Source organism: Phalaenopsis equestris, unplaced genomic scaffold, assembly GCF_001263595.1.
Source record: "Phalaenopsis equestris unplaced genomic scaffold, ASM126359v1 Scaffold223895, whole genome shotgun sequence".
In the NCBI taxonomy this organism is placed as follows: domain Eukaryota; kingdom Viridiplantae; phylum Streptophyta; class Magnoliopsida; order Asparagales; family Orchidaceae; genus Phalaenopsis; species Phalaenopsis equestris.
This window is the reverse complement of record NW_018241994.1, coordinates 41,126-56,605: the sequence shown is the minus strand read 5'-3', so window position 1 is coordinate 56,605 and position 15,480 is coordinate 41,126. Positions and strand designations below refer to the sequence as shown.

General features: G+C 33.2%; 1 protein-coding gene across 1 annotated transcript in view; it reads right to left on the bottom strand.

Moving 5' to 3' along the window:
• The window catches only part of LOC110037711 (AUGMIN subunit 6), a 62,848-nt gene that overhangs the window by 17,925 nt on the left and 29,443 nt on the right, over nt 1-15,480 (bottom strand). The window contains exon 9 of the mRNA XM_020742418.1: nt 726-851. Within this exon, the coding sequence (XP_020598077.1) occupies nt 726-851 (126 nt within the window). The remainder of the gene's footprint in view (nt 1-725; nt 852-15,480) is intronic.

The window sequence follows — 15,480 nt, the reverse complement described above, 5'->3', positions numbered from 1 at the left end:
CGTCTTATAAAATTTTTCTTTCAATCTAAGTGATACATTTCTATAACACAAAAGGCCCGAAGCATTCCTCCACTTCAACCAACCAACTTGAATTCTACTATTAACATCCCCATCTATATCACCATCACTTTCAACAACAAACCCGAGATATTTAAATCGTTCACAACTTTTAAAAATTTGATCACCCAAAGTTACACTTCTGTCACTAGAGCTCCTACTACTAAAATTACATTCCATGTATTCAGTTTTAGTTCTACTTAAATAAATTAATTAATTTATAGTATGCAATTGCATTTTTATATTGTATTTTTGAATGATCTAGTCTATACTCCATTTGGCCTTTCATGTAGATGTTGTGTTTAATTGAGTAGTAATTTGTTATTGTAATTAAAAAAGTAACGTTTTTTACAAGTGTAACTGCTTAAATTTAGTATCGTTTGAGCCAAACACAAACCTAAATCTAACCGAAATACAAACACAAGGTTTCTAAACAAAATCAAATATGACCTTAAGCTTGAACAAAGCAAAGATTCGTGCAAGCAAAGTTCAAACATGAGCTGATGGGCCACCGCTTGCTCAAGCCAAGCTTAACCCTTACAACAGAAACACGAGTCCAAAACATGAACAGTGAAATCAAGATTGCATCTCAAAGTAAATATAACAAGAATCTACAACTCATAAAAAAAATAATATATGCATCTAACTGGTCCTAAGGAATTCTTTACCTGTATACTAACTAAATGTTGGCGATGTTCAGCAAGGGTTGCTGCTAAGGACTCAGCATGTCCACCGGTACCATCATCAAATGTACTGCGAAGTAGCTCTGGGCCCTCTCCATCATTAGCTTTGGCCTACAAAACAAAAACCTGTCACTGATCGGCACAATGAATCACTGTATGGAAAAAGCAATAGCCACTGCACCAATATCACATGACTTTCTCCTGTTGGTATAAGCAGTTGCAAAAATAAAATAAAATAAAATAAAATAAAATAAATGGAAAAAAAACTCTGACAAGAAGTTATAGAAACATGTAGCAACAGAAATCACACATCACAAAAGAAATATAAACTATATAAGAATGGAAGCAGGAAGGAGGTGAGATTGCAAAAACTTCTGAAAACTAGCCATCCTATCTATAAATGTGTAAATAGAAATCCTTACCCAGAAGAGAACACAACACATCTGATGATATGTTTTGTTGCCAATTAATGGAAGTTGCATAGATAAAACTAGTTTTTTAAGCCGGATCTCTGATGACACATCTTCATGGTTCAAAAAGAAATGGAAGTTCGGTTTGTAGGAAAGCTTACTTTTCATATTTGCTTCTTGAAGAAGAGTACGTGTTTGAAAATGCTAGTAAAATGAAACCCTTTTATACACATTTTGATAGAGTGGCAATCAGAAGACTGATGGTAAAGGGCTTTTGAAGTCGCTTTGTGTGCAAAGTGCGAAGGGTTGGGTGCTATGTATTATTCGATCAAGAAAAAAATTAAATGAGGGTGATGGATCTTGGAATAAATTACCTAAAAAAAAGAACCAAATTACGGCTGTCAAAAAAGCTCGTTGTTCGCAAACAGTTCGTGTTCGGTTCATGAAGGAGATCGTGTTTGGTTCGTTCGATAAGCAAACGAGACGAACACGAACAAAATTTTTTGTTCAGATTGTTAAATGAACCAAACACGAACAATGTGAGGGAGTTGAGAAAATTTAGTGATACTTATTGATTGATCTCAACTAATTCATTCGAAATTTAAAGAGTGAGGGTGTATGTCTAAATATATTGCATGCAACAGATAAAAAAATGTTGATGTGGTATAAAATAATTATATTATAAATATTAAAAATTTATCAAATTTTAAAAAACTAAACTCTATAAATTATAATATATAATTAAAAAATAATAATAATATGTTAATAAGTTGTATTAGTAATATAAATATTATATAGTTGTATGCTTATATAATATAAGTTTTATAATTAATATAAAATATTATTTATATATATTAATATATACAAACCGCAATCAACCCTAACCCTCATTACTGTTCGGCTGTTCGATTATTGGGCGGCGTCTCCCCTCTCTCAAAAACTTTCGGCCGGCTCTTTCTCTTCACCTAAAAACCGCAAAAAGCTTTGTCATCGAGAGCTTAGGGTTGAATGTTTGTGTTCGTTCTCTGATCTCTACTTCTATTTGTCTTCCATAAAGTAGGCGTTGGATCAACTACTCCGTATTCTTGCTTCAGTGCTCGATATTCTTGCTTGGTTGCTTGTAAGGCCACCGAGACGTCATTTTTTAGTATATTTTCTTTAACATTTCAAGTTTATCTTCATGCTTGCCTCTTAGGTTAAATTTTCATAATTTTTTTTAGGTTTATTTCTTCTTTTTTGAGTGAAACGTAGGTTAAATGTAAATCTATTTGTCTTCATATTAATTATACGTTTATTTCCTTGAGTGAAACCTAGGTTTTTTGAGTGAAACCTAGGTTAAATCTATCTGTTTGTCTTCTTTGGGAGTGAAACCTAGGTTTTTGAGTGAAACCTAAGTTTTTTGAGTGAAACCTAGGCTTCATCTCTAAGTAGTTTTTAGGTTTATTTCTTCTTAACTGCTAAACGTTTGAAACCTTATTTCTGCTTCTTTCATATGTTGTAGATCCATCTATTTTGTAGATTCATTGGGGGGACTGAATTGTTCTAAGTTTCACTATCTATTTTGTAGATCCATTAGGGGGACTGAATCGTTCTTCTCAGCAATAACAAACTGTTCATAAGTTTCAAATTAATTTATTAGCGTTTTGAAACAAGCATCTATTTTTTATAAAGGAGGTAGCATATTTATCCTACATATATGGGCTATCATTTATTACATCACATTGCTTTAATGGTACGATTTCATAAAGTATATTTTAAATGAAATATCTTAAGAAAGAAAACCTTAGAGTGGATTTCTTAATAACTTGACAAGCATTATCCTTCTAATACCAACTTAGAGAATTTGGTTTTAAATAACAAATAATCGAAGTGAAGAAATCTCTTCCCTTATTGGATCCAAAACAACTTCTATGAGGTTATATTTCAATTCGAGCTTAAGGTGGAAATGCATGCAACATCAAGGCTGATTTAGGATCTTCCTTTTTAAATCCCATATTAATTCTTTTTTATATAGTAGTAGAATTTTTTTTCATATCTTCCAATGTCGACTTATTCTTAGGATATAAATTCTAACAATCCTTGACCTTTTATCTCAAGTTTGTCACGGTAATGACAACTGTCTAGTGTCTTGCTTATTTATAGTTGACCTTTAACTTTCTCTTTGTTTGTAGCTGTAAGCAAGTTATTTTTTTGTCTTATGAAAGATATCTAATTCTTTGCTCAAGTGCTATATCTTTTGCACTAGCTTTGAGAGCCTTAACAACTGGAATAATATTCAATTCTATTTGACGTTTTTCTAAAGCCTTGCAACATAAATCATCAATACAAAATTTTTATTTAACTAAAATTTTAAAATAACTGCTTTTCTTATAAATTTTGTTTTGTATTTTTGTACACTCAGCCTTTATGATGCACAATGACTATAAATGTGCATGATTTATAACAATTAGTTTTAATGTTATCTTTGTTGGTTTGAGGTTCCATCCTATTTCTGCTTTCAGTCAATTATATCAATTTTATGTTTTTTTTTGTTAGAAAACATGTTATTTAGAAGCAAACCTTTGCATATATTTAAACTTTTTTTTCTTTTGAAGCACATTTCATGCATACATGCATGAAATGATTGTAATCTCATGTGATATTATATTTTTGTATGCACTTATTTAGAATGTCAAATATTGAACATTCTCAATCTGCATCAAGTAGTGAACAATTGTCAGTTGCAATTCATGATGGAAATGATAGTTCTCAACTCGTAGAAGTGGTTGTTGGAAGCACTAGTACTGAAATAGAATGTAAGAAAGACAGGAAAAGAAAATCATCTATTTGGGAATATTTTGTTGATGTTAAATCAAATTCCAAGGGAGTTGAAAAATCATTTGTTCAATGCAATTGCTGCAATATGCAATATGCAATACTTTAGGCAATGGCTACTGCAATATGCATTACTTTCATGGCAGCTACTCTCCCTCTCTCTCTCTACTGTGTGTGTCTGTTGGGCACTTGGGCTTGCCTTCATTTAGGCAATGCATTGATGTTTAAATTAGTTATGGGTAGCCCGAACCATAACTAATGCTTCTATATCTAAAATGCTTTATTATAATATGCATAACTTTGACAAATGGAAATGAAGTCATCTTTTATGACATGGTTATATGTCCCCCTCTATATCCTTCTTTCTGTGGAGGTTTTTCTTCTCTTTGCTTCCTCTTGATGATATCTCAAAATTAAAGGGGCTGAGAATGACTTAAAGGTGTTATTTTCGCAGTTGTGGTGAAGAGTCTATCAGGCATCTTTTCTTTGAATGCTTCTTTTCCCAATCTATTTGACAGATGGTTGACAATTTTTTCCAGGTTAAATGGGCACAAACTTGCATTTTGGAAGGGATACTGGCAGCTTGGAATGCTTCACATAAATATGATAAGAACCTCGTCTCCTTCCCTTCAGCGGTTTTATGGTTCTTATGGTTAGCTCGAAATGGGCATAAACTTGCAAATTCCCCCCCCAAAATCCTTCCCTCACTGTTTCTTACATTCTTTATTATTATTTTAAAGCTTTGCGCAGCTTGGAAAGTCCCTTAACTAGTTCTGCTATGGCAATAGGAATGGGTGGAAGGCCTCTACTTGTTAGATGGCAACCCCATACACATGGTTGGGTAAAGGTTAATATAGATGGGAGCTGGACTCCTAATACTGCTGGTGCGGTTGGTGTTTTCAGAAATGTTTTTGGGAACTTAATTTATTACTTCACCTCTCTTATTTATGCACAAAGCCCCATTGAAGTTGAAGGGTGGGTTGTTTTGTTTGCTGTTCAGATTTCTACGATTTACAACTTCACTCGCCTGATCATTGAAACTGATTCAATGTTGATTTATAATATGCTTACTAGGACCACTGCACCCCTATGGTATTTACTTTACCAGTTTAATCGAACCTGGCATCTACTATCTTTTCATCAACTACAGGTTTAGTTTTCCTTTATCCATTGGGCCATGCAGGGATCTCTGTTGGCCTCCACCCCCAATACATGTTAAGGAAATTTCTGCTTTGGGGAAAAATTGGATTCCCCATGTCATGATTTTCTGCCATCTCCATGTCATTTTTGTTGCATGTCTTTCAATTGGTAATTTTTGTTTCCAGGTCTTTCTCACAGAATCTTAGAGGTTGTTACCCTACTCTTTCGAGGCTCTCAAAGGTTTTTTCATTGGTTTTGAGCTGCAGTTATCATGCGTTTGAATTACATATTGGAAGTTGAAATTTTTTATGTGTAGGGATTAGATTTTATGGGACCCATAAAATACAATTCTGATTGAAACATTTCAATATGATGCTTAAGCTTCATTATGCATTCTTTCATTTGTAACATGAAATTATTGTTTCATAATAACACTTTGTTTGAGATAAACATTGGGTTGATAGTTTAGCTGGAATTAATATTTCAGTTCAATTATTGCTTTGAGGAAGAAGCAATGTTCTTCTATTAATTAATATGCAATGCTCTTGTATCTATCAGACATGTAAGGCCTGTTATACACTTTATACTCTTCAGTTATGTTGGCTCATCCTCTTGAGCTGGAATCTGAGAATTGTCCCTTACCTATATACTGATTATTGCATCCCATAGATGATAGATGATAGATGATTATTGCTAACTGTTTCAAAATTTGAACGTAATTATCTATCTAGTTGTGACGGGTGGAGGATTTATTTGTTTTAGCACAACACCACACAAAATTACCAGATAAGTCATCATGTCAATTTTGCGCCTGACTTCATTTGTTTTGTCTTTCATGTTTTTTAGTGATTAATGCCTTTAATTGTGGTGCAGGAAATGACTTATGCATATTGCAGTTTGACAGGGAAGTATTAATTATAAATAATATTTATGAAAACTTTATGAAAATTGAACTCATTTTATTTTTCATCTATCTATACATGCAGTTAGCCTTTTTTGCTACGAGAGAAGTAGAAGCTTTGGAAGAACTTACATGGGTGAGTAGCTTCAAGTTAACATGTTGTTATATGTGGTATTTTATTATTTTAGCATAAAAATTTATGTAAAAGTGAAATACACCTTTCCATCCCAAAATAACTCTTCCGTTTAGTTTTTGGGTATTATTTCTTGTTATAATACTGATCCTATTGGTAACTCTTGACAGGATGCTGCGATTCGTTCGTTTGTGTCAGCCTCTTATGAGCCAAACAAATGCTTCTTTGCCAAGCTCAGTTCACGCCTTCAGCAATTTAGCTTCAACATTTTCATGAATTTTCTAGTCGAAAGGCATGACCAACGACATGGAGATCAGAGCTCTTTGAGTCAGCTCAATTATAATTTTAATCAAAGTCCATACTAGCAGCCAACTTCAATTGATGATATTAGAGCTTCTTCTCAGGTATTGAATTTACGACAATATGTTGCATTCGATATGATTTTCTCCCTTGAATATTTGATGAATTTTGAATTTTGATTTTTTCAGCTTGGAAATCTGTGGGATGATGATCTTCATAGTATTGTTCAGATGAGCCCAGTGCGAAACCAAGATAGTGGATTTACCTCTCGAAACTTTCATGATATAATGGACATAAATGAAAATATATATATATATATCTAATTTTTCATCCTTTACAGCAGGGCGATCAACAACAATTAACATGAAGGCTGAGCTCTGATTGTGTTCGGCTTCAGTTATAATTTAAGTTCTCTTTCTATGTATATACTGATATCTACTTAAGTGTCAATATGAGGAGTAAATTAACAATTTTTAGTCGTTCCTGAAACTCTCTTGTAGTCTTGTGCTCTATTTTTTTTCTTGAAGTAACTTATTATATTTTTTAGGAAATTTATATTTCTAATTATTATGGCAATAGCTTTCTGTGATACAGTAGTGTCTGAGAACCACAAGATTTAATGTGGGAGAAATAAGGGGTGGTGGGTTGATTTTGGGAAATTGTATTCATTTAAATTTGACAATTCTAGATCAATTAGAGATTTTTTTAGGAAGATTTACATACATACTACTTAAATCTTATATATTTTATGCAGATGTATTTCAATTTTTAAAAGTTAAAATTGTGGCATTTTTTATGTGATATGAAATGTTTCGGTGGTCTAAGTGTCAAAATTATGTAAAAACATAAGAATATTAAAGGTATGTATGTAAATTCCCTTTTTTTTTTACCGTCAAATTAAAAAATAGAAATAAAATTGAAAATTTTTGAAAATTTTTGAACATTTCGAGCATTTCGAATATTTCGAATATTTGAAATATTTCGAACATTTCGAACGATTCGAACTAATTGCGAACAAATCAAACCGAACACGAACAAACCTTTCACGAACAATTAAAACCGGAGCCTATTTAAAACAAATTATATTTCAAATGAACCGAACACGAACACGAGCACTGCTCGTTCGTGTTCGGTTCGTTTACACCCCTAGACCCAATAGCCTGAGAGAGGGCATCTTACCAACTATAAAGAAATTCATCATTGGATGAATTTTCACAGAGAAAATAGATTGTATTCATTAAACAATGACTATAAGAGTTATTTAAAGAATTTTCTTGGCCTATCTATTATTTAATAGTCATTCATGCTTGATGCCAAATAAATCCTAAAAGAATAGAAGGCAAGAAATTTCCTTCATAAATAAAAATAAAACTACATATGACAAAAATATTCAAATCATGGAAATAACCTCCTTGAAATGTAGTGATGAAACTTTCCCTATTACTTTTATTCTATCAAACTACCCACTTATATTATCTACACATTCAAACTAATATTGTTGATCTTGATCAATGAGATAAAAATCACTCAAACATCTAAAATCATCGTTTTCTTAGTAAATAATCATTTATCAAGCATAATAGAAAACAAGAACAATGAGATGCCATATTGAAGGGTAGTTAATTATTTCATTCATGTATTTCGTAAATCATTTATAACTATCGATAATAACCCATGAATTTGAAGTTATGCCATTTTAAAATATTCACTGTTCAAAATCAAGCATTAGAAACCATCCACTAAAAAAACATCATCTCATTGATAGATAAATGATTTTAGAAGTTATTAAAATCATTGCACTAATTAAGAAGTGATATACCGATCTTACATTTAAGGGTAATATAAATGAAATCTGAATAGCCTAGAATGAATAGCTTAGAATGGATACTCCCCTCATAGTAGTGAAAAGGTCACATGCATGCATAACTTTTTTTCCCTAACAAAATATGCCTTCCCTTCAATCCAGTGTAAAATCCAAACAATTATTTATTTTCCCGTCATTTGAAGTAGTGGCAATTAAATACTATTTTAATAACATTTAAGATCATTTAACTATAAATCAGTTAAATCAAAATATTTATAACGGAACGTTAAAATTGCATTAGAAAATATTGTGACTTTTACCGTGTAATAAATTTCCAGAGCTTGGAATAAAATATATGGGCTTTTTATTATATTTAGAGTGTGATTGAGGTATTGCATAGATAAAACTAGTTTTTAAGCCGGATCTCTCTCTCTCTCTCTCTATATCTATCTAATTTGCATTACAAAAATCACTAAATGGAATTCTAGAAAAATATATCATCAGAGGATTTTGTTAAAATAATTAAATAAATGCTATAAATTTTACTAAAAACTTAGCATACTATCAACTAATATATATCACATACAATACAAAACGAACTTGAAGGGTGAATAACTAAAGTGACATTTGGAATCACTCTTAATTATTTATTTTTTTCTACTTTCTTTATTTTCTAGCAAGAAAAAAATGCCTTGCACATCTATGTTTTTCTTATTATTTAAGAAAAAAATATGAATTTTAATTATAAGCGACCACAATCATCCAGAAGGCCACAATCATTATTCAATCGACCTAGCGTACATCATGTTCATCACATAGTAAACATTCATCATCCTTCTCCCCTTTCATAATCTTGGTCAGCCCTTTTAAGGATCAATAGATTCACAGCACACTCCTACAATCTCAAATCCTAACCACACTCAAATCAATACAATAAGTATATGAGCAGGAATCAAAGATGAATAGAGGAGAAAGAAGCTGACTTTAAATGCTTTACGCTCAATGGCTGCTTGGAAACATTTGATCACTCTCTTCCACTCCACTTCTGATTTAACCGCACTCCTACATGAGTGACCCATGTAAAAATCCTAGTAAGATGAATATCCACAATTGATTCCATAATCATGAAAATAGCAAAATGGAAATGAAAATTCACCAGGTAAGCACTAATAGTGTTGTGAAAGATGATAGTACTCCACATTATGTATCACCAACACCACTAGAAATGCATCATACCCATGATGGACACGCATTGGATACGAACACGAGTCTGACACACCATGACACATATTCGACACTGCAAAATATCTCTGGATTTTTTTCAGACGAACATGTCTGAAACACACCTTAAAATTGCATTGGATACTTGCTCGACACGGTTTGAGGAAAAATCAAACAAGTGAAATTAAACATTTTAAATATGTGTAAAGCCCTAAATATAGCTGTTAATCTCGTTTTTGGTGACACTTCTCACCACTTTCCTCATCTAGACCAAGATTTCCTTCATAGTGCCCTTAGGTGGTTGATCTTGGCCTGACAAAGGGCTTAGATTAACTTAGCTGGATTCGAGATTGGCTTAGATTAAAACGAGAACTAAATATAATTCAAACTTAAATCAAATTAAACAAACCAAAATTAAAATTTAAATTTGAAATAAATTAAATTGAACATAAAAAGACCCAAATGTATTGTGCTCTCTCCAGCTCTCGTCACTATGCTTGAAAGAGCATACTACGAGTTCGACGATGTTTTGACATCATTTTTAGTTGAATTTGTGAGCCTCAAGTTTTCATGCATAAAATTCTATAACGTAAAAAGTTTTCTTCGAAGCGTCATTTCACGAAACGGGTAATGCGAGTGCTTCCGAATCATCGACACCGATCAAATGAGAATGTTTGCACCCAAATCGAATTTTATTTAGGGTCGCATCAGAGCCAAGATGATTTGGAGAATAATAATAATAATAATAATAAAATAACTGATATATCAATATTAAAAGAAAATGAATTTAAAATCTTATCACTTGAATCAATATCTAAATTAAAACACAAAATTAAACTTAAACAAAACACAAATTTAAATTAACCTAAAATTACAAATCTTAACATAAAGTTATATCAACAATGAAATCAAACTTACACTTAAATTAAATCATAATTTAATTAAAATACAATAAAAAATTTAAGTTAAATGAAACAAACAAATATAATTAAAATATTAAATCAAACAAATTAAATTTAAACTTAGAAATTGAATCATAACCTAACATAAATATTAAAACTAAAATTAAAAATAATTCAAACTCAAATCAAAGTCACAATATAAATATAACTAAATTTAAAATAAACAAGAAGCTTAACCAAAACAAAAAACATTAATCGAAATTAAAATCAACAAATCATTAAATTAAAGAAAATTTTTCAAAAATACCACTTTCTCATAAATGTGCAAACAAATATGAATTGGGTGGTATATATGTAATACCCCCTAAAATTGAAACTAACAAATTGTTAATTTAAATTAAATTAATTAAATCAAGTTAAATTTAAATCAACTAAAACCTAATCTAATCATAAATATAAATTAAAATAAAATACAAATTAAACATGATTGATTAAAATTAAGATCAAACTTGAAAATTAATTTAAAACTAAACAAAACATTAAAAAAAGAGAAAGATTTACATATGAACCACTTTGCTCCTATATATTTACATATCTAGCACTTAAAACTCTTTTTTAACATATTACTCTCGCCATTGAAGCTAGAAGAGTAGTGTAAGTGTAAAAATTTAAATTCTAAGGTATAGACATGTAAATACACAAAGAAAATAGTGGCATGAGTGTAAATCCCAAATCTAAACTCCATCCAAGCCAAAACTCAATGCCCTAAAACCTATTTAATTCCGACCACCCGATCTTGCGATTCCTCCCCCCTCCACCCTCCCCTTTCCCTCCTACCCAAAGTCTTTCCTCCCAGCTAAAAGGAAACTCCACCAACCCAAAGGTCTCTCCTTTCCTCCATGCATGAACCACAAGCCTTCCCCTCCCTTACATTCACTAGAGTTGCAGGGAGAAATTGAAGAACTTACTCCCTTCTTCAATCCAAAGCTAGTAGAACCAAGCCTAGCCATGAGGAATCGCAAGGTTCTCCCTCACATATTTGCAAGGTCAGCAAATCGAAGCCTTCTTCCTCTCTTATTTCCATGCACAAGCAAGAAGCCGAAAACCCCTCGAAATCATGTTCAAGCTACATGAAAAGGCGTCAGTAGTTGACCTGAATCATCCTTTTTTAAAAAAAAATTATCAATTCATTTCTTATCATTTTTTAGTAAGATGTAAGTGATAAATATGTCCAAATAAATTGTTTGTGTGAAATGTGATGCATCTCATGTGGATTCTATTGGGAATCACAATCACTTACATTAACACGAAGATGCTTTGATTGCATGTGGTCTTATAGCTTCATTTAACTTCATGTATATTGAATAATTCTTTCACATATGTAAGGTTATATTTAACTTGTTCAAACCCTCATGATGTGTTTCCTAAAGGTTGTCCAAAATTTCTTCAAAGTGCAACCCACTATCTTGCTGAAATTTGCACCACTTTTCGTCTTACACCATTTGAAATACGTATAAATCCTTCTCAAAATAGTCTTTGAATTCAACATAAAAGCTGCTCAAAATTTGAACAAAATCAGCGAACGAAGTAGCATCTAAGTACTGCAAAAATCTACTACAAAAAAACCTCAACTCATTCAAGCATTGCTCAAATTTAGCACCCAAAAAGCTCTCAAAATCCATTCAAGCATGCCAATATTTCAGCTCTCAAACAGCCTCTATATTACAATTAAATCTCTCAAATCTATCCATCATTTAACCCATGCATTGCATTAACTCAACCACTTTCTTGTTGCCCTCCAAAGAAATTAAAAAAATCAGATATCTTATATAGATAACTTGCAATTCGTATGTATTTACATCGTTACAAGCATGATACTGTCGGTCGCCAAATTAGAAATTGTCGGCCGTCGGAATGAATATCTCGAAGCCCGATTTTACAAGAGGTTTAATTTAATTTATATATATAATTTGAAAAAAAAGTAATATTTTAATTTTTTGAAATATAAGACCGAACTGATCTTATATCTGCAATAGTTTAAATAAACAAGCACAACACCGCAAGCGATACATCTATCCACATGAATAAATATATTACTTACTAGCGCGACTCGATTAAATAAACTAAAAATTTTATGACATCTATTTTAGTCTGCAAACATTTATGTTAACCGACAAGTTCCACTATTTAATACGGGAGATTAAATAGAATTTATTTTAAGCTGGAATCTTAAACCCTATAAAGGCGAGCTCCTATAGTTAATTACATCTTAAATGACTGAAATCACTTACTGAAATCACTTAAGAAAACTCTCGATTAAGATTAGTGATTTTGTCTTCAAGACTGCAAAGTTTAGGTTTCCAAAGATAACTAAGAGGAAATTAAAGGGAGAAAGCTCAAAAATATGAACAGTTATTTTCAGAAGTCAATGGAGTGAAAGGTGGGGGATGACACAGATCCAGGGAGAACCCCGATGACTTCCCAACTATCAGACAATTGGACCTTAACTCTAAGGAGACATCCTACGCCTAGTCATCGCGGTCTCGATCGTCGCCCTCCGTCCACTTGCTTCCACGCTCCGCTTCTTAGAAAGGCTACTCTAAGATCTTTAACATTTCGATTATAGGCTCAGGGTTGTGGTGTGTATAAATGTACAATTATTGGGTCAGTGGCTCACTACAGAGTACCTTCCAAACCGGGTGTCCTACTGATCTCTAACCTAAAAGTCCCCTGCAAGTCTTTAGAAACAACATTAATTATAAAAGGGAACATGCAACGGAACGCAGTAAACAGTAAACAGTAGTATTACAAGCATGAATTATGTGTATACGCAGAAAAACGTGCAGTAACAAAAATAAACATTGTAAATGTAAAACAAACATGTATACCTGACAGGTCGGCAGCTCCTGAAAAGACTCGAGAAAAGACGGCATATGACCCAAAGTAATTCGAGGAAAACTGTCGAAAAACATGAAGAAATTCCAAAGGAAAGAAATCACAAGTGCTTTACAAAGATTTCGAGGAAGCCGTAGAAAAATCACATAAAAAAAATCTAAAGAAAGAAAGAAAGCCGTAAGCATTCGGGTTGGGCTAGACTCAGAATTAGGTGTTCTCGAGGGACTCCGAAAGCAACTATCGGTTACCCGTATGTATAGAGCCCGACATTCAACTAGAAAGGTGTCCTTCGATACCAACTTGAGTGGGTACTCCTTAGCCCAAAACCGACAATTGACAGGTGGATAATCGAATTATATTATTTAAAATTTATATATTTTTTTTGCATGCATATAGGTTTCATGCATAGAAGAAAAGTAGTATCAATTTTTTGTAATGAAAATATTTTGAAAGTAGCATATCTGTTATTATCGTATCTGCTCTTAACATTTTCTTTTTATTGAAAATATGATTATCCATAAGTCAATCGCACCGCTGGGGTCAAGACCACCAACAACTTAAGAAGGCAAGGGTGTCCTGCTAGTCTAGTGTCGGTGAATAATATTGTCATCTTACGTTTTACCGGGTCCCTGGATTGAGTCTTGATGTCGTAGGATGAAATATTATTTCGCACTACCACCGAATGTCTTTATCATCAAGTCCTAATACCCAAAAAGGTCGTCCAACTTACGACCTTGCTTGATGGTTTCACATATAGCCATAGCTATACGAATGCACTTATGTTTCGGACATAAGCATTTAAAACCCAAACCAAGAAGCAAAAAAAATGAACCAAAAAGTAAAGAAATGAAAAAAAAAAAAGGAAGGCTAACCCACCTCCGAAATCAATTTAGGAAAGAAAAGCCAAAACGGAAGGAGAGTTAGCCTAAAACATCCAATTGGTGGGACTTCCCGAATGAGCAATGAGATGGACACATCTCCAAGCCTTCCCTAACATGCCAAAAGAAACTCTCCTTCTTTTCTCCTTTTTTTTCTTCATTTTTTTTTAATATTGAAATGAATTCGGCCCCGCAGGATTGAGTCCTGAAACATCTCCAAGCAAATAACAACCATTCTTCGGAAAGGGACATTCAAATTCTTCGAAACAACAAGAATTAAGGCATTCCATTTCAAGATTCTCAAATCATTCAATTTCATATCAAATCAAAAGTTTCCAATGTCATATGAACCCAACCTCATTCAAAGAATCTCATATAGGTGCTCACGGTCAGAGCAGCAAGGAGCCACCAAACAAGTGCACAAAGGAACCAACCAACACAAACAAGGGCTCTTGGGTAGACGCAACAAGGGGAGCCACCAAACCCAAACCAATAGCCACAAGCTCACGGGTAATGGGAGCAAAGGGGAAGCCACCGGCTAACACCCAACACAAACAAGAGAACACAACAAGCAGGCTCACGGCCAGAGGATGCCAAGATAGAACACCAACCCGCACCCACACCTAGAAACTAGCAGGAAGGCCCACGACCAGGGGAAGCAACAAAGGGGACAACAAAGCCCAAACCAAGCAGAAGAAACACAACAGGAAGTCTCACGGTCAGGGGCAACTAGGAAATAAAACCAAGCCAAAAACAAGCTCCCAAGCTTTAAAAGAAAACCAAATTTTCATCTAACATATATTTCGAATAGGGAAGCCTCAACAGGAAATGAAACAAAACCCCAAAACCACTGTTCAAAACATCAAACAGATTCCAATATGCATTCGAACAGGAGCAACAGCGAGCAAAACCGAACCATTAAAAGAGTTGCTCAAAGCAAAAAATAATCCCAACATGTAGTCGAGCAAGAGCAGCAACAAAAAGAGCAAAACCGAGATACCAAACAGCAGCTCAAAGAACAAAAAAAAAAAACATTCCAGCATATGCGAATAGAGGGAATAGCAGGAAGCAAATCCAGCCACCAAACCAAACCTCCAAGAGCCCCAAAATCAAATAAAAGTCACCTGAATATGTTTCGAGTAGGAGGGCAACAGGGAAGCACAAAACACAACCCCCAAATTAAAACTTCAAAAGCCTGAGTATCAAATTAGTACAGCAAAAGAAACTAGAGCCCATAGGGCTAAAACAACCCAAAAATCCTCATGTTAAACCCAAGCAGAAAGGAAAACCGAAGTCTAGAAGACTAAAACAGCCCCTAAACTTCAGCATACCAGCATAGATG